General features: G+C 43.2%; 2 protein-coding genes and 1 long non-coding RNA gene across 3 annotated transcripts; all 3 read left to right on the plus strand.

Moving 5' to 3' along the window:
* The first annotated feature begins 2,179 nt into the window (after nt 1-2,179).
* RPL26 (ribosomal protein L26) lies at nt 2,180-6,772 on the plus strand. Its single transcript, XM_037809006.1, has 4 exons — nt 2,180-2,281; nt 3,075-3,247; nt 4,530-4,670; nt 6,601-6,772. The coding sequence occupies exons 2-4, from the start codon at nt 3,080-3,082 to the stop codon at nt 6,727-6,729; spliced, it is 438 nt and encodes a 145-aa protein (XP_037664934.1). The 5' UTR covers nt 2,180-2,281; nt 3,075-3,079; the 3' UTR covers nt 6,730-6,772.
* A 976-nt stretch (nt 6,773-7,748) lies between these two features.
* On the plus strand, nt 7,749-10,178 carry LOC119514471. Its single transcript, XR_005212827.1, has 3 exons — nt 7,749-8,584; nt 9,117-9,224; nt 9,704-10,178. It is a non-coding gene; the product is annotated as an uncharacterized LOC119514471 (long non-coding RNA).
* Nucleotides 10,179-10,192: 14 nt separating this feature from the next.
* Nucleotides 10,193-18,708, plus strand: KRBA2 (KRAB-A domain containing 2). The gene is made up of 3 exons (XM_037810244.1): nt 10,193-10,424; nt 11,057-13,186; nt 17,846-18,708. Exons 1-2 carry the CDS (start codon nt 10,334-10,336, stop codon nt 12,310-12,312), a joined length of 1,347 nt encoding a protein of 448 aa, XP_037666172.1. The 5' UTR covers nt 10,193-10,333; the 3' UTR covers nt 12,313-13,186; nt 17,846-18,708.
* Nucleotides 18,709-19,584: the final 876 nt, after the last annotated feature.

The following is a 19,584-nucleotide window of genomic DNA, read 5'->3' on the forward strand; positions in this document are numbered from 1 at the left end:
GAAGGATTGGGCTTGCTACAGCCAAGAAGGATGCTTTGAAGAATGCACAGAAACTTAAATAGTAGTGCAGATGAGAGACAGTTTGAACATGGCCATTGAAAGCAGACTTTTGGTCCGGAGATGCTAAGAGAGCACAAACGCCCCAAGAGCAACTGAGAGTGACATTTTGAAGAGGAGCTGCGGCCTAGGGAGGAACGTCCTGGGAGAAAGCCATTCTGAAACCAGGACTTGGAGCAGACACCAGCCATGTGCCTTCCCAGCTAACAGAGGTTTTCCGGAGGCCATTGGCCATCCTCCAGTGAAGGTACCCAATTGTTGATGTGTTACCTTGGACACTTTATGGCCTTAAGACTGTAACTGTGTAACCAAATAAACCCCCTTTTATAAAAGCCAATCCATATCTGGTGTTTTGCATTCTGGCAGCATTAGAAAACCTGAACAGATGGTCTCAAAGTTAATTGAGCATTGTCATTAGAAGCTTGTGCCTCGAGTACTTGGCATCATTCTTTCTATGGGTCTCTGAGACAGTCCTTTTTGGTGAAGAAGAAACATTCTGGCCTGTAGCTGATTGCAACTGTTTTCAGGGAAGGATCAGAGTAAACACTACCTTCTGATCTCCTTCTGGTGCCTTCTACTGGCTAAACCTAGACAGAAGTCTTCTGGCAAAGAAAGCAGAGAAAGAGGGTTTGTGAGAGAAGAGGAGGGAATGGATATGAGAGCAAACAGGAAATGCCTGACAGATCTACAAGCACGGGATCTCATATTTACCCTGTAACTGGTATGAGGCTCAGGCAGTCTCCAATGTGCCATTTATAAAGTCCATGATCTTGTTTCCCTCAATGCTTCTGAAATGGAATGGGACCAGTAGCCTGGGATGTAAGATGGGTTAGACATCAAAAAGTCTCTTTTCCTGAGAGGCCAAGGAGGTGACAGAAAAATGGAGGCAAATATGGGATGAAGATATATTTTTGCCCAGTGAAAGCAGAGGTGGACATCTTAGGCCTCCCTTCGCAAAAGCAGCGCCTATCCAGTTTGATTTATCACATGGTGGGCAGTTCTGAAGAGAACCTTGGGCACATCTCTTCCCACACAAGTGGATAGCCAGGTGGACTGCACAAATCTCTGCCTACTGGGAAGATTTCCTCTCGTCACTGTGTCACAATCCAGCTTACCCAGGAGACAATTGTTCTACGGTGGCAGTGGACAAGGAAAAATGGAAGTTAGCATGCCTCCTGAGTACAGTTTTGATCAAATGTATGCTTATCAACATGATGTAATGGTTAAACTAATTATAGAATGAAATAAAAAAAACTATACTAATAAGTTAGATATAAGTAAAAGTAATCTCTTCTAAATTTTAGTTTTTATATAAGTAAAAGGTTTGTTACACTGCTCTTAACAGAAGTCATAGCTTAATTGGTAGAAGTATTTTCAGTAAAATTTTGCAAACCATTCAAGGTTAAGTTTGAATCTCTGATAATGCCCTAATATCCTCCTTTGTTTTTTTACTAAGCGTGGTTCTCCACCTGTAGTTCATCACCCCTGGTTCAAATATAGAAATAGAATATGAATAGAAACTGAATGTATCAAAGGCTCTGTAAGTACTCTGTAGTTTACACTGGAGGGGGCTCTCTAATCTCATATACAGCTGCGGCTGGAGGAGGTAGGAATTCCCAGGCTTGGAAATGTATCAATTTATTTTTATATTGTAAACGTGTTCCTTTAACCTTATGTGTTGCTTCAGTAAATACGAGTTGAATTTGAATTCTTGTCTTGAGTGCAATTTACTTTTAAACTATAGTCTGTCCCTATACTCTTATTTGAGTGGGAGATTGCTTGAATGAAGCGCAAACTGAATCAGGACCCAATAAGACTCAGGCCTTTTCTAATGGAGATCACAGGTTTGAGGTGTAAAGAGACCAACCCGTGACACCTGCTCTTTCCCGGCTAAGGGTGCCCCGGGCTTTTCCTGGGGCCCCCGACCCTCTCATCACCCATTCAGGAAGTCAGAATCTGACCAGCCTTCGCCATTCGCCCCTTCCCAGAGGCCTCAGCGGCAGAACCCAAACTTGGGAATAGAAGCGGAAGTTTTGCGGTTCCCCTCCGAGCCACTAGGTGACACTAGTCACGGAGATCTTTGCTAGGTTCCTCTTCTCGTTCAAACTCCGCGCCCCTCTTGCTACAAAGGAAATTGATCTCGCGAGATTTCTCGTAAACTTACAGAACCGGAAGGAGGTTGTGGGTCTTTTCGCTTTTGCTGCCATCGCCGGAGCGGCAGAGGGTGAGAATCTGCTGGGAAAGCGGGTATAATCCACCCCCATCCGTGGACGGCCCCTGTGGCTTTCGCTCCGGGGGACCTCGAGGCTTTCCCGGGGGCCGAACAGCAGCCAGGGAGGGGGACAGGATGGTCTGGGCCCCTTCTTCGGATCTGGAGCCACCGAAGTAGGGAGGGGAGGTGGGAAAACCAGTATGGGGTCTCGGAAAAGGAGCTGGAGGGGAAGGGGCCAGTGGAGTTGGAGTCAAGTCTTGGCAGTGTAGTTTCTGAAGAGTGGTCTCGAAGTAACTACTCTCGGTAAAGAGTTCACGAAACTTGACCTCGCTCGCCCATTGGAAGGCTTTTTGGACCTAGAACTGCAGGATTTTCCAGGTTCAGGGCGGAGAGGCTTGATTCATTCATTTTAGAGGGGTTATAGATGTACACATTCAAGTCCTTAAAAGATTGATCCATTTAAAACGTGGTGTTACATTTGAGTAGTTAAGTTGTTGCTCTGTTTTGCCCTCATTCAAGTCTCATCTTAACTCCCTCAAGCAGTACTTAGGAGTTTCAAGAGTGTAAGCAAAATGTAAAAAGTGGTAATAGTGGAAAACTCTTAAGCCCATCAGCAACATAGAGAATATTGGAGTAAAGCAAAATTTTGAAAGTTCAAGCTTCTGTTAATAGGTCTCTCAGGTCAAACAGTGTTGGATAGAATTAAGAAACATGGCAGCCCACGAGCAGTCTAAGCTTTCAGGTTGAAATTGTTGCTGTTACGTGTTTGAAGACTGAATAAACCTCTTGTAACTTTTTTATTTAGCCAAAATGAAGTTCAATCCCTTTGTGACTTCTGATCGGAGCAAGAACCGTAAAAGGCATTTTAATGCACCTTCCCACATTCGCAGGAAGATTATGTCTTCTCCTCTTTCCAAGGAGCTGAGACAAAAATACAATGTTCGATCTATGCCTATCCGAAAAGATGATGAAGTTCAGGTATGTACCAGTACTGTGCCCCCACCCCCAAGATGTTTGGGTTGTCTTGATGGATGTTCCACGCATTTAATTTTTTCCTGCACCTGGAACGCTGTAACCAGCTTCTTATTGCAAGAAAAGTTTTTAGAAAGGGGATTTCATTCTCTGTTTTGAGACAACCAGAACAGAGAGGATTGCAAGTGGGGTTGAACCAGGAACTAAAAAAATACGCTTCTCTTCATCTCTTACTTCATCTTGTTACTCTGGTGACAATCAAATATACCAAGCATCAGATACAGCCACAATTAAATGAAACAAGAAAGATAGTTCAGAATAGAACATTACTTTTGGGTCATCTTTTGCTTGGTATGTTTGTCATTTGAGGACCTGTAAACAGAATTGTTTATTGCTTAGAATCCGGTTACAGGCATGCTAACGGAACCATAGTTTCACATGGTTGTTTACTGGTAAATAGATATGTCAAATCTATTTAAGTGAAAATTTCTATAAATGGATCATAGCTGTAACTCAAAAGTAGTGATTAAAGAATTCTGGTAGTCTCTATAAAGCAGCTTGCATATCACCAGTATTTCTTCAGGCTAGCGCCATTTAAATAAAATGAAACCATTTCCCAGATAGGAGCTGTGTGGTTTGAGAGCAGCCATTGTTTTCTGCTGTAATCTTAACTAAAATTGCCAGAAGATCTGGAGGACAGTCTTCTCTGTTTTCAAGATATGTTAATGCAAGGAAAGCCTGAGTATTGGAGAGAAGTTTCTGTTTAAAAGCGCTTTGAGTTGCTTCTTGACAAGCTGAAGTCCACTGAGGCTCTTGGGTTGGAAACTATGTCAGTTGGCCTCTGGGAAAGGATAGGTTCGTTTACTTAACAAGTATTTGTTGCTGCCCACTCTTTGACTGGCACAGGGTTGGACTCCGTAATGGGTTGTGAATTAAATGTTTGTGGCCTTTTGCTCCCTCTTGAGGCAAAACAGGTTCCTTATTGTCAGCGTGGTACATAAGCTAGAGTGACTCCTTTTTTAACCTTTCAACAGGCCTTCCACTGCTGGTGGATCATACACTGAATCTGTCTCTGTAGGTCTCTGCGAGGAGTTGATTTATTTGCATATCAGCTAAAACCAAGGGTAATATTGGCACATTTCCCATTAAATCTTTCAAGAATTGAAAGGGCCTACAGATCTGCTGATTGAATGAATGGTATCATGTGATTCATGGTTTTCCTGATTTACAAAGTAAATTTTGTTCTATCCTCCATATTTCCGATTTTTTTTTTTGAATTTGCACTTAGGTTGTACGAGGACACTACAAAGGTCAGCAAATTGGCAAAGTAGTCCAGGTTTACAGGAAGAAATACGTCATCTACATTGAACGGGTGCAGCGGGAGAAGGCTAATGGCACCACTGTCCATGTGGGCATTCACCCCAGCAAGGTAGGTTTTCTTGAGAATGCTTGAGAGGGGAGAAGGAAATGACAGCAATTATTGGCAGATATGGTTACTTATTTGTGGAGCAATACCATAAAAATAGTTTCTGGTCTTAGATGTGCTGGAAACCATGGCTTAAAGCAAGAATTGTGTTTTCTCAATTCTAATAGTCCTTGCAGTGTTTCCGAAATCAAGGTCTTTACCAGTCATTCTCTATGGATGCTTATGTATTTTTCCCTCAAAAGCTTTGTAAACCGATGCATTATTTAACAATTGACAAAGCTTAAAATCTAGGAAGTAAAGTAATCAACATGAAATGGAGCTGACACCCTGTTTGTGTATTCAACAGAATCGAGTGAGTCATTGCAGTTCTGACCGACCCATGTGAATAACTAGGAGTATAATTAAAAGGCAAATTGAGGCACAAAAGACAAAGTTGGGGTTTTGTCAGTGTTAAAGGTGGTAGTGGTAGTCAGCTATTCAGAATACTCCACAACTGTAAGAAGACATGGTTATTTGTAGAGAAATCAAGTTTTGCTAAAAGTTAATCCCTACTGAGCCACACGTTTTGGATGTGCCACCTCCTGTAATCCTTACAGCCCTGGGAAGTAGGTATTAAGCCATGTATGGATGGAAAAAAGCTCCAATGCTAAGATACCATGGGTAGTGGTAGTTTCTGGTCTGATGACTTTCAGTATCTAGATGCTGCTGATTCCAACCCAGACCTCTTTTCAACTCCAAACTCAATATCCAGTTGCCTGTGTTGTATTTCAACTTGGATATCCAATAGGTATCTCAAACCTGACATGGTCCTGATTTTATCCTTAAAACCTCCATTCACGGTCATCTGCTGTCATAGGGCAGAGCAGCTCTATCCTCCCATTTTGCTCAGTGCAGAAATGCCATTTTTGATTCTGCACATAAATCAATAGAAACTGTTGACTCTACTTTTCATGTTATGTACAGAATCCTGTCTGCTTCCTACCATTACCTCTAGATTCATGCCTCTCACCTGGACTAAACACAGTTGCCATGTTGCCTTATCAAAGAAAAATCAAATCATATTGGTCTTCTCCTCAAGAGTTCTCCTGCCTCTGGACCTTGCACTTACGGACTTCTCTAGGACACTTTTACCCCAAATATGCCCACCCCTTCGCTTCCTTCAGGTTTCTATTCAAAATGTAGCTTCATCGTAGGACCTTTCCTAATCACCCTATATAAAATAACCCCTGTTCTCCAGCACTCCTGCACCTCCCCACCTTACTCTTTTCTGTTTCAGTCTGAAGACATTCACTAATTTGCTTGTTTTGTGTCTCCACGTGCTTAACTATAAGGTCTGTGACAGCAGAGACTTTATTTTGGTCACCATGCTGTATTCACAGTACCTTTCCCCTCCCCCACCTTCCTCTTTAATACTCAAATTTTCTATAATCTGGATGCCTTTAGAATTAGATGTGTTGAGATAATGCGATCTGGGAGGAATGGGAGTTTCTGTACTCGTGAGTTTTCACTCAAGATTTTTCAGGTTGAAGCTGGAGTGGAGGATATATTTTATTTCCAACCTATGGTTCTAAAGTTACAAGCAAAAATGTTGTGTGCGACTTGTATTAACTTGTAAAACTGGGGTGGGAGGAGTGGGATGGTTGACATTTTGCAGCAGATTTTATAATGCACAGAAAAGGATGTGAGAAGAATCACAGATAACATATTGCATTACTTTCTCCTTTGTCAGTAAAGTTTTAAACATTTAAGCCAAGTTTGATTTGGGGGCTAAAGAGTTGTTTCTGGCATTTTAAATAATTACATTAAATAATCATTTTATATATAGGCATCCATTACCTCAAGTTTTGGTAGTGGGATTGAATGACGGGCACATGTGTTCTTCGCTAGTGATTATTTAAAGCTCAGCAATGTTTTTTTTCTTACTTTTCTGCAGGTGGTTATCACTAGGCTAAAACTGGACAAAGACCGCAAAAAGATCCTTGAACGTAAAGCCAAATCTCGCCAAGTAGGAAAGGAAAAAGGCAAATATAAGGAAGAAACAATTGAGAAGATGCAGGAATAAAAGAATCTTTTGTACAGCTTCCATTAAAAACTGCTAAAATGAAGAACCTTTTGTCTTGTGTGTAATCCTTTGGAACAGTCTAGTTATCAGCAGAGCCGTCGTTTTGGTTTTCCGGCTTTTGGTTTGGGAAGGAAAGTTTAGGTGACGCTTGATATTAGGAGGCTGGCCACCCGATCTTGTTTCAATCTCACTTATAAAAAATACTGTATAAGTAGAGTTAGTTTTTAACATTGGAGCCTCAGTTCTTTGATAATTAAGGTGATTTTTTTATCTCTAACAATTTTCTGAAATCAAGACTGATAAAGTAGTGTGTGGGGGGGGGTTGTTTTTACAGCAGGCAGCTGCATTTTGGGGGACCTCAGTTTTTTAACAGTTAAATGTATTGCATAAAAGTTTTGTGTTGTGGCCATTGGAATTGTCAACCAAAAAAATTGTCCATGCAGTTCGGTGCATTTTTCCTTGTCACCTGTAGGTGACAAGTCATGCTTAGAAACATTAGAGGAGCCTGTGTGGCTTCCCAGTACCATCTGGACTATGGATTTTGTATCTGAAGTACCAAATGTTATCTAAAATGCTAGTTAGGCATGGTTTGAGAGTTTCCTTCAGTGAATTAAGTAGAAGGGTGAAAAGTGAAGTTTTTGACAGCACCTGCCTTCCCCGGCTCCTCCCTCGCTTTGGGTTATTAAGTGTCTAAACAGTGAATGATGGTAGAGATGACCTTGCAGGCAGGAAGCATATATGGCTTTGCAACTACGGGGAATGAGGTGATCAATTTTGCCGCAGAGGACCTGAGTTAAGTGACTCGCTTAGGCGAGACTACATACAAATGCTGACCCCCAGGAATCACGACAGCACTAACGACCTAATTTCGGAATCGGAAAAATGACGACTCCCAGCTACATCTGCCGCACCTCGGGAGGGGCGGGACTTCCGGTCGGGGCGGACCCGCTTCCGACGGCTCTTTTCGCGAGTAGCCGCCTGGGCGCGCGGGCGGGAGGTGAAGTGGCGGCGCGGGGCCGCTGGACGCGGGCCAGGGGATGGAGCGGGGTGGAGGCCCTACTCTGCGGCTTTGGCGCATCTCTACCTTTTCACTGGCCTGTCCTGCAAAATGACCCGATCGCTGGTGTCTGTCCCCATCTTCCAGGCCTGGCCCATTCATTCTGCCTCTGGGAGGATGGGTGGGTGCGATGATTAGCGCAGGAGCAGGGGTAGGCTGAATGCGGGTGGGTTCTGGTGCGGTGGGAGCAGATTCTGCGGAGTCAGGGTTAGAAGGCCTCACAAAGGAGGTAATGCCCCAACCAAGTCTACAGGAAAAGGTGGGAGTTTCTGTGTTGTGGACGGTGCCGGGAAAACCACTACTGAGTGCTTTATCTGCATTATCATTTAATCTTTACTGCAACCCATTGTGATGGATACGTCTTCCCCCCATTTTACAGATGATGAAAGAGAAGCCATCTCTTAAAACAGTTAAGCATTTTGCCTACCTTAATCACAGTACATGGTAGAATCAGAAATTGAATTCCAAAACCTAGATTCAACCATACCTCTGACAAACGCCTTTTGAGTAACTTGTGCTCAGCTTTATACTAGACTTTCTGAGGGAAAACAGGTAGAAATCCCAGTCCCTACCTTCTAAGCAGTGCAGATTTGTCCAACACCTGGATCGTATGCTAAAAATTCAAAGCAAAGTGCTCAGGTAAATGGTGCAGGCAATATGTGATGTGGAAGTTCAGAGGTGAGAGAGAGCAATCAGCTGGAGTTGCTCAATGAAGGAGACCCGTTTGAGCTGGGTGTGATTTGGAAGATTGCTGGAAGGACATTCTAGGCAGGAAACAGCACCAGCAAAGGCTCACAGGTGGGTGAGGAAACAGTAAGCATGGCTTTGAAGATGTTGCTCAGTTTTGTCTAACCAAGCTCATTCATCATTTATCTCACAGTGCAGATCATACCAGGAAGCTGATTTTTTTAGGATCACATTCCTTTCATGTTGCTTTAGAACAGGTATTGAATACTCCCACCCACTCCTGGCAAATAAGATGAGTAAGTTAAGTGGACCGCTTAAGGACTGAGGGGAAAAAGGAGCTCCAGCCACTTGTTGCCAGGCAGGAATGCACCCAGTGTGGCCAGATCTTCCCATTTTTCAAGAGAAACCAGAAATTTTACTTTTCATGTGAAATCTCCTGATCTGTAAACTTTGGTAAATCAAAGTGTAAAAATAAATAAACCACTGGGTGGACTAAACGCAATAAGTCCATTTGCCAAATGTGGCTCTTGGGCTCTGCTTTAGAATTTCTTCATATAGTAGAGACCATATCTCACATTAATGACTAAGATTTTGCATCTCTTGAGCATAAATTGTTTCTAGCCTGTCTTCAATTCTTTTATAGGCTGGAGATGTGACTTCTTCCTGTGCAGTTGCCTGAGGGACCTCAAATAATGGCCTGTGTAGCCACTCAGTTTCTGAGAAATGCTGGTTGTAGTGAGGAGTCTGGAAGGTGTGTGGTTTCAAATGTTTTTGTTTTGGGTTGTTTTGTTTTTGTTTTGTGGGTTTTTTGGTTTTGTTTTGTTTTGTTTTGTTTTTGCAGCAGAACTTTTCAGAGCCTTTAGAATGTCAGTTTGCACTGAGAATCTTGAACCCAGCTTTAAAGAGCATTTTACAAACTTAACTATTTCTTCAATTCTGATATGCATTTTTTCCCACATTTTTTTAATTTGGATGTACTCAATACATTTGTTTCAATACCTTCATTTAATGGAGATTCTCTATTTTTCCTCTCAAAAAAAAGTTGCCATTAAGTTAATAGTTGTATAGTCAGTCACGTCTTAGAATCAGGAATCTATTCCATGGTTGACCAATTATGCTGAGCAAATTATCCTTTGTAGTGGGGGATCTTTAGGACCCGGAAGCAGGTCCAGCTTAACGAAGACTCTTGCTTAGAACCTTTAAAAGTTTCCATCTTTCTCTGCTCCTCAGGATCCTGACCTGTCCTCAATTCTGCAGCTGACGGCTAAGACCCAGGGATCTTATTTTCTTCAGATTCTAGAAGTCTGTGCAATCACCATACTAGCTCTTCCCTTGGCCTCATCACCATCCTGTATCCTGGAGTTGTCCTAAATAAGGAATCCTGGTTTAAGACACCTGAGTATCAGGTTCTTTTCCCGAGGAATCCTCTGATCTTCGTGGAGCATGGACTCCATATCTCTACGTACAAAGGCATGAGTTTTCCATTTCTGGAAACAGACCCTGCTGCCTCTATTTGGAGCCATCGAGGCTGTGCCTGAAAGTGCCTCCCAAGCTTGAGACGGGCAAGTTCACTTGTACTCTCTGCTTCATTCTGGAAATACAGAATGTAAAAGCAGATCAGGCCTGCAGACCTCCCAGGGTAAAGACCCTCAAAGCTGGCCTCATCTTATTGGCTCTGAGGCCCCCTCTGCACCACACTCACACTCAGAGTCATTTAACTGGCACGCCTTCGTTCCTGGTGGTACCCTCCACCGTCTCTTCACCAGTCCTGCTGAAGCTGTTCCTTGGCCTGGGGACCCAGAAAGAAAAGTCCCTGTGACAGCAGCCAGCATTGTTTCAGGAGGCAGGGACATTGACAACATGACCGAAAATTGGAAATATGTGGAAGCCTCTCAGAAGGGCTGCTACAGGGACACAATGCTGGATGGATATGAGAGAATGGTCCCACCGGGTAAGGACTTGGAGTTTCATTTATTAATCCTGTCCACAATCGTCAGGCAAAAACGGTCATTTAAAAATACTTCAGCCGCTTTCTCCTTGATTCCCTTAAAATGAGAACAGATTCTTCAGCTGCAAAAAATTGATTGTTTATGTTGATTGTGTACAGGCTAAACAGCACTCTCTGGTGCTAAATTCCAGTTTACAGTTGACTGTTATCATGCTAACAGCATGTTCTTGCAACATTCTCCCATTTATACTATTTTAAAAGGTACTGAGGGTGAGATATGTGTGTACTGTCTTTGGGATTCTGATTTATCCTCTCTCTGTTCAATTACTAAAGACCAGTTAATTAGGTTTTACTGTATGAGTTAATGGCTTCATTATTTATTTATTCTGTTTGCCTGAAGTCTGTACTATGTGTTTGTGATGCTACTGATTTTCTTCAAATTCTGTTGATATGCTCTGATATTGAATGGTCTTAATTGGCTTCCTAGTTGCTTTATACTCTTCTATTATCTTTTCTTCCATATTGCATTCTTCAAAAATCAGATGAAAGAATTAACGAGAAACTTGGGAGGGAAGGCCTCACAGATGGAGTATCAGTGAATTGAACTCTGTTCTGATTTCTTTCTCCCGTTTTAGGCTCCTTCTTACAGTTCTCCATGCTGCCCCAGAGAGCTGGGAATGACCCATCTGGTGTCTCAAATATGAGTGAGGTGGAAATGGAGATAAGAGACATGAGAGAAAAGTTTCTTACAAACATAACGAAGTTAGTAGAAAGCAAAAGTTATAACAGCAAGGTGTTTTCCAAAGAAAAGTACTTCCAAACAATAAAGGAAGTCAAAGAAGCCAAGGAAAAGGGGAAGAAGTCATCACGAGACTATCGCCGTGCAGCAAAATACGACGTGATCTCTGTAAAAGGCATGGAGAGACTAATCGAGGCTACTCACGGAGAACAAGATCGAATACGGTATTATGTACATAAGGAAGAGTTATTTGAAATTCTCCATGATACGCACCTCAAGATTGGACACGGAGGGCGGACACGCATGCTCAAGGAGCTGCAAGGAAAATATGGGAATGTTACCAAGGAAGTCATTGTCTTATATCTGACCCTGTGTAAACAGTGCCACCAAAAGAACCCAGTTCCCAAGAGGGGCCTTGTGCCCAAGCCCGGGACATCCAAGGACATTGACTCCAGGTGCCAAGTTGAAATACTTGACATGCAACCAAATGCTGATGGCGAGTTCAAGTTTATTTTATATTACCAGGATCACTTAACCAAGTTTATTATTTTACGGCCATTAAAAGCCAAGCGGGCCCATGAAGTGGTCAGCGTCTTACTGGATATTTTCACAATTCTGGGTGCACCCAGCGTGTTGGAATCCGACAGTGGCATAGAGTTCACAAACCAGGTTGTTAATGAGCTCAACGAGGTCTGGCCAGACCTAAAGATTGTCTCTGGGAAGCACCCCTCTGGCCAAGGCCAAGGCTCCCTGGAGCGAGCAAGCCAGGACGTAAAGAGCATGATAAGTGCCTGGATGCAGAGTAACCATTCCCATCACTGGGCCTCCAGCCTGCGATTTCTGCAGCTGTTGAGGAATCAAGCCTTTGACGTGTCCCTGCAACAAAGTCCATACGAGGCCATGTTTGGTTGTAAAGCCAAACTTGGGCTCTATTCCTCAAACTTGCCCCGGGAAACTGTGGCCATTTTACAGACAGAAGAAGAGTTGGGAATTGCTGAAGAACAGCTGGAAAACAGCCTCTGGATCAGGCAGGAAGAAAGGGCCGAGGCTGGAGCAGACAGATCCGATATGGACGATGACGTGGATCTCGCGGCTGCCGAAGCCGGGGAGCCCAGCACCTCCCAAGGGAACCCCAGCCTCCTCTGCTGCTGAACTGACCCCTGCTGGGTGGACACGCACAGGTGTCTCCCCGGTCATTGCACAGCCATCTGGGAACGGTTGCCAAAGCCCCAGGGGTCGAGAACAAGGCCGCACCCTCAGGTCAAGTCATCCATGGTCTTTCCTTGCTCAAAGGGGAAATGTGGGATCCGGGCTGTGCCTTAGTTTCCCTGGGTTGCCAGAACAAAATACCACAGACTTGGTGGCTTAAAACAACAAGACTTTACTCTCTCCTAGTTCTAGAGGCCAGAAGTCCAAAATCAAAGCGTGAGCGGGCTTGGTTCCTGCTCCATTCTCTTCCTCCATCTTCCCACAGTTCTTCATGGCTCCCCATTGTGCTCTGCATGTTTCTGTCTCTTATAAGGACACCCATCATTGGATTTAGGGCCCATCCTGATCCATGTGATTTCCTCTCAAGACCCTTACCTTAATTACATCTGCAAAGACTGTCTCTCCAAATAAGGTGACATTCACAGGTGCCAGGGATTTGGACTCAGACATGTCTTTTTGGGGGGTACCGTTCAACCCCCCTGCAGTCGGTAGAAGGTTATATTTGCCTACGGAACATGAACCGATGGGATCTGAAAAGTATAGAGCTAGTGAGACTGCCCTGCGTAGATCTAGTACACATTCCTTCCCCTGCCCCTCAGACACATATTCCAGAAGATGGGGCTCCCAGAGGAAAAACTGCAGATGAGGGGCGAGCGATGAGAAGAAAAGAGATTGATCCAAAATGCCCTGCAGACTGGCCCCCTCACAGGCTGGGCTTTGTTTCCTGCTTTGAGAGAAATGGTGTGAGCCAGCCCTGTTCCCAGAACTTCTCACACAGGGAATCGTATGAGCTGCATGCAATGGATTTTAAAAGTAGGTGAGAATGAGCCTGGCTGGGAATTGGGTCTGAGGCTGCCAATTTTCTGTACCTCAAACATGGAAAAGCAGGTTGTGTTCCTGGCACAGGTAGCCAGGGGAAACAACCAAGGACTTGGGAACAAAATGTAAAAGTTGGCCTGAGGTCACTGCTCCAACCAGGGAGATCAAGGGCAAGGGTCAGTCAGGGTCATGGTTCAGAGCAAGGCTAACTGATGCAGCCACAGGGAAGGAAGATGCTCAGGAGCTGGGCACTGAGAATGGCCCACAGCAGGTGTTCAAGATGTATTGGTTAAATGAGTAAGTTGTTCTGCAAGGATGGAGAAGAGGACAACAGGCCTTAATTCTCCCCTACAGGTCCCCTTCCTGCATCTCCCAGAGCCTTCTAAAAACCCTTCTCATTGCCCTAGTGCCACTCTCCTAAGGGACATTGACAAGCAGGAGAAGGCATGTGAAGAGGCTCCCTTGCAAGCAGTAAAGTCTTCTACAGTATATGTTGTCCTTGCTACCAGCAGTTCCTGTCTGCCTCAGTTTACCAGGGCTGCTGTAACAAACTACCACAGGCTGGCTGGCTTAAGCCCCAGGAATTTATTGTCTAACAGTTTTAGAGGCTAGAAGTCCAAAATCAGGGTATCAGCAGGGCGTGCTTTCTCTGAAGTCTGTGGTATTCTGGAGGTGACTTGCCAGCAGTCCCCAGTCACATGGCCACCTGTTTCCTGCCATCTCCTATGACTTCTCCTCCTTCTCAGCCATCTCTCTCAGTCGAGATTTACTCTCCATATAAGGATACCAGTCATATAGGAGTATGGCCTACCCTGATTTAGTTTGGCCTCATCCAGATAGGATCTTCAGAGACCCTGTTTACAAATGGGTCACACCCACAGGATTGGGGGTTAAGACTTGACTGTGTCTTGTAGGGGACAAGACTGCATCCCCAGCACTACCCGTGTGAGTGTTGGGGACCTCTGTTCATCGCCATTGCTTTGCTGATTGAACAATGTTAAGTTGGAGGGTATCCAGGAAAGCAGCATTATCCTTAGAGAAGTGAAATCACTTTCTATTTCCGTTCCAACCCTCAGTCCTCCTTTGTAACAGCCTAGCAGGTCTGGGAGGCCCAACTGGGAGTTGAATATATTTGGCTACATAAAAATGAAAAATAGCTGGATGGAAAATGATTTCTTAAAAAAAAGTGGAAGAGATAAATGACAGACTGGGAGAAAATGTTTGCAACATTGGCAGATAAAATGCTTAATTAAAAAAAATAGCACCTAACGATTACCAAGGAAAAGAGGAGCCGATAGAAAACAGGCAGAGGCCAATCACAGAAGAAAATAAGTGGCTGGTTACGCTTTGTGTGGCATCTGTTTGCAACTCTGTTTGGAGTCAGAACAGAGCAGTCAATTTAAATGAAACAGACGCAAGCTGTTTGAGAGTTTTAAAAAATCTTTCTGTCATGCATGTGAAAGGAGAAAGTGCCACTGGTCTCATTTTGTTTGGTTTTGTTTTTAATTTTTATTGTGGTTACACAGCTGCAACCTAAAATTTCCCATTTTAACTGTTTTCAAGTATACAATTCAGTTGTGTTACTTCCTTTCATAATTCTGTGCCACCATCATCACCAGCATCCATGACCAAATCTCTTCCGTCTCCCTTAATAGAAATTCTCTACCAATTAACCTTTCATTACCCATTCCCCGTACCTGCCCCTGCCCCTGGTAACCTGTAAAATAATTTCTGACCATGAGGATGCTTATTATATTTATTTCATTTAAGTGAGATCATGCAGTATTTGTCCTTTGGTGATCCTATTTTGATTTAAGAGAGAAACCTTACTGATACAAAAATAAGAAATGGTTAATTGCTATGTTATTTGCAGGACAACCAAGCAGATTGACAGGTTTTCTTGAGGTAATTTTTATCAGGCATGGCAAACAATTTCTAAAGTCTTGGAAGACTCACAAAATCCTTCTGTTTAAATTAACACTTGCAAGGGTAGACTTATTTTAACAGAAAATAGAACAAAGTAGTAACAGTTACAAATGCTCATGCACATCTCTTATTTTGCACAGAAGAAACAAATTGATATTCTTGAGAAAGATCTTAATTTAATACCTTACCCATCTAGATGATTAGGCCTAGTTTTGTGATGCAGAATGATCTCTCTCCCTCCACGTCTGCAGGAGAGGGGGAATGTTGCCAGACCTTTCCAAGATTCCTTTGGTTAATTATGAAGGCCTCCATTTTTTAGGTTAATCTCTGGAATTCTATTGTCATGAAGCCTATGGTACTCAATTTTACTAGGAATAAAATGGAGAATGGAGTAAGGAATTAAAAGAGATTTTTCCCAACAGTGAAATAAGGAGCCTGTGGCTAAAGCTCCACCTCTGCATATAAAGTAGATATGTGACCTTGAAAAAGTTCCCTAGAACTGTAAAATAGGAATAATAACAATAATCTCAACTTCACAGAGCTGTGGTGAGGATTATGAGAGCGGATATGTATGGTGTTTTGGGGGACGGTATTCCTTCTCCAGTTTAGGGAGGTTTTGCACAAGTCCCGTCTGTCCAAAGGATGACCAGCAAAATTAGGACATGTCTTTCGTCCAAAAAATGAGAGCAAGAGAGCTGGAGGCAGAATAGCAGCCAACTTGGGCAAGTCCTAGCCCAGTCCATGCCAGCTGGGTCCTGCATCCTGGTTTCTGCCATTTGCACAAGGCTCAGTGGCTTTGCCACAGTCCCTCTGGCTGTTCACATACAGAGCCACAGGCTGGCCCTGCAGGCCCGGGTCAGGACCCCACTCAGACCTTCAAGGTCAACGAGGCCCCTTGCCAGCTCCTCAGGGCAGCTGCAGACACTGCCCAGGTTCACCTGCGCTCAGGGTTTGGGGGTGCCGTGAAAAGAGCTACTCTAGGCCACCAGTGCCCCTCTGCTGTTAACCAAGAAAAAATATAGGTTTGTTTTCCATCAGGGTTTCTTACCCTGTGCGTGAAAGTACTTTAAGAACTATAAAGGGCTACACAGATACATTACATTTGCTACTCTCTCAAAGGTCACTGATGCACCCCCAATTGCTAAGCGTGATGGTCCTTTCTCAGTCCTGATCCAGCTTGACTTTGTGATATTAAATGCATGTCAGCCCCCAACCCACCTCCTTTTTGGAATGTCTCCTTTGGTTTCTGTGATATTGAACCCTAGTGTTTTTCTCCTACTTATTCCTCCCCTGCTGCTTCTCTTTCTCCTCTCTCTCTTGAGGTATTGTTTTCCAAGAATCTGTTCTGTTTTTTTTCTTTTTCATCCTTGACCATCTCTCCTGGTTTGGTTTCAGTTATGACATCTGTGTGCAAGACTCCCTCAGCCTCTCTCTAGCTCCAGCCTTCTGACTAACTACTTACAGGGTTTTTGGTGCCAGTAATCACCCCAAACATCCTCTTCCTTCTGTGTTCCTTAATTCTCACATGGGTGAGAGGTGAACACCGTGGGTTATCCAAGCCAGAAACCTCAGTCATCCTCATTCCCCCTCACCACCCAGAGCCAATCACTTGCTAAATCCATCCCTACCAGTGGCAGATTGTACTTTCCAAAGATGAATGCAACATTATATAGCACATGTTCTAGAACCTTGCACTTCCCTATCAAGAGGTGGGGTTTTTGTCACCTCTTCTTGAAACTAGGGAGAACTTTGTTCCTGCCTTGACCAATAGACTATAGAAGAAGCAGTGATGTGTTTCTTCTGAGGCTAAATCACAAAAATACCACCTCTCTTGGAATGCTCACTCATGGAACCCAGCCACCATACTGAGAGGAAGCCCAAGCAGCCCATGGAGAGGCAGCAAGGCCCAGCCCTCAGCCCCGGCTAAGCCCTCAGCCCACCCACGCAACAGTGTGAGTGAGTTATCTTGACAGTGGACCTTCAAGCCCCATTGATCTTCCCCAGATGATGCTTTATGGAGTAGAGATAAATCCTGGCCAAATTGCATATTTGTGTGCAAAATACATGAGTATTGTTTTAAGCCACTAGGTTTGGGGATAGCTTGTTATGCAGCAATGGCTAACTGATGCACTCATTCTGAAATGTCTCTTAAATCTCTTTCCATCCCTCTGTTCCCTCAGGTCAGCCCCCTGTTACCTTTCACCTTGCTTAATTGGAAGACAACCTTCCTAATTACTCTTCTGGAAGTAAAGCTCTGCTCAAAATAGTTAACACATACTGAGTGCTTATTTACATGCAGTGCTAAGTGCTTTAAATTCATTATCTTATTTAATCCTTGCAACTCTACAAAGTGGGTTGAAGCCAAATAAATAAATTTAAATCGGCTAAGTAAATTAAGGATTTAATTTTTCTGTTTTGTAGGAGGGAAAATGGTGCTCAGAAAGGTTAATAACTAGCCTCAAGACTCAAACCCAAGTCTTTCTAAGTTCAAAGTCGATGCTCGTAACCACCTTTCCCTGCTCAAGAATCCCCAGTGACTCCCTATTGCTCACAAGATAATGACTTAAACCTGAGATCCAAGACACCAATCCGTTCCCAACTACCTTTGCAGCTTTGGTGTTGCAGCCACAGGTCTAGGCACATGAACTGTTTGGTTGCATTTGTTCTGGGGTGGGATGTTGGGAAGAAACTCAGGCTGTTGGTGACTGCTATGGTCACTTATTCTTTCCAGAACTTGATTTCCTCATCTGAAACCAAGAGACAATTGAAGCAGCTCACACTGAAGTTCTCTTCCAGCTCTAACTTTCTGGACTTGCTGTGTAGTGTGGAAAACATCCTCTTGTACCTCGGTGCTTCCTTTCTCTCTAAGAACCCGGATGCCTGAGCCATCCCTCAGGGCCCATGTCCCCACTTCCGGGAAGGTGAGAGAAGATGAGAAACTCAGAGATCAGTGCTCTCATGCATGTTCTCAGTTTACCACTTTATCAGAACCAACTTTATTATATGAAACAGAATCTGCTTTGCTGCAGCTCTAGGCGAAGAAAGGACATTTTCTCCTTCTTGTATTTCCGAGATTGTATTACCAGAGTGTTTTTGAGGCTAAGCATTGGAATGTCATTAGTTGGTGCTGAGAGGGACAGAGCAGGGGAAGCATCTGAGAAGCTCAGACTTCCACTCTTGATCCCAAATTATTTCTCATGCTTTCTGGACATTAGTGCAACAGACGATTAAGGCCACTTGGATACATGGAGTTGTTTTTACCTTTTCAAATTCGACGGCTTTTGGGTTTTAGAATTTTAAGGGAAAAGAGTTTGGGTTTTTGTGTTGTTGGGTTTTTTTAATGTGATTTACACACAACTTTTCCATTTGTTTTGTGAAAGTTTTACAGAATTTGCTCTGAAACATTAGACACTGTTAAATATAAAAGAGCAAGAGGTCTCCCTGGACTCTATCCTTCAAAAAGTTAACTGATGGAGTATGACTCCTGGGGATGAATGTGGACCCAGCATCGTGGGACTGAGAGTATCTTCTTGACCAAAAGGGGGATGCAAAATGAGACGAAATAGTTTCAGTGGCTGAGAGATTTCAAATGGAGTCAAGGTCACTCTGGTGGACATTCTTATGCACTATATAGATAACACCTCTTAGGCTTTAATGTATTGGAATAGCTAGAAGTAAGTACCTGAAACTACCAAACTCCAACCCAGCAGTCTGGACTCCTGAAGACAATTATATAATAATGTAGATTACAAGAGGTGACAGTGTGATTGTGAAGACCTTGTGGATCACACCCCCTTTATCTAGTGTATGGATGAGTGGAGGAATGGGGATAAAAACTAAAGGACAAATGGGGTGGGATGGGGGGATATTTGGGTGTTTTTTTTCACTTTTATTTTTTATTCTTGTTCTGGTTCTTTCTGATGTAAGGAAAATGTTCAGAGATAGACTGTGGTGATGAACGCATAACTATGTTATCATACTGTGGACAGTGGATTATATATCATGGATGATTGTATGGTATGTGAATGTATTTCAATAAAACTGAATTTAATTAAAAAAATAAATAAATAAAAATAAAAAGACCCTAAAAAAGAAAAAAAAAAAAAAAAGTTAACTAATGGCCAAACAAGTATGTCCCTAGTATCTTTTTCTGAATTTTGCTCAAAATTCTATCCCTTTGAACTTCTTGAACTTGGTTTCTTTTTTAGTTCCTGGTTCCTCTTTTATTTTTATTATCTTGGCACTAATCTTTGTTTACCCAGGTTCTGACATCTTTACCCCAGAATTAATTAGCCCAGATGGTCAGCTCTCCTGTGTTTTCCAAGCAAACAAAATGAGCAGGAAATATGAGCTTCCTGAGTAAATTGGCTTTCCGTTTTGATATGAGACTTTGCCTTGTAGAAGTTTGTTTTTTCTGTGTCTACTTTTCTTATTCGTAATTGATTTATGATGTTTTTGGTTTGGTTTGGG

This window comes from Choloepus didactylus, chromosome 18, assembly GCF_015220235.1.
Source record: "Choloepus didactylus isolate mChoDid1 chromosome 18, mChoDid1.pri, whole genome shotgun sequence".
NCBI lineage: Eukaryota > Metazoa > Chordata > Mammalia > Pilosa > Megalonychidae > Choloepus > Choloepus didactylus.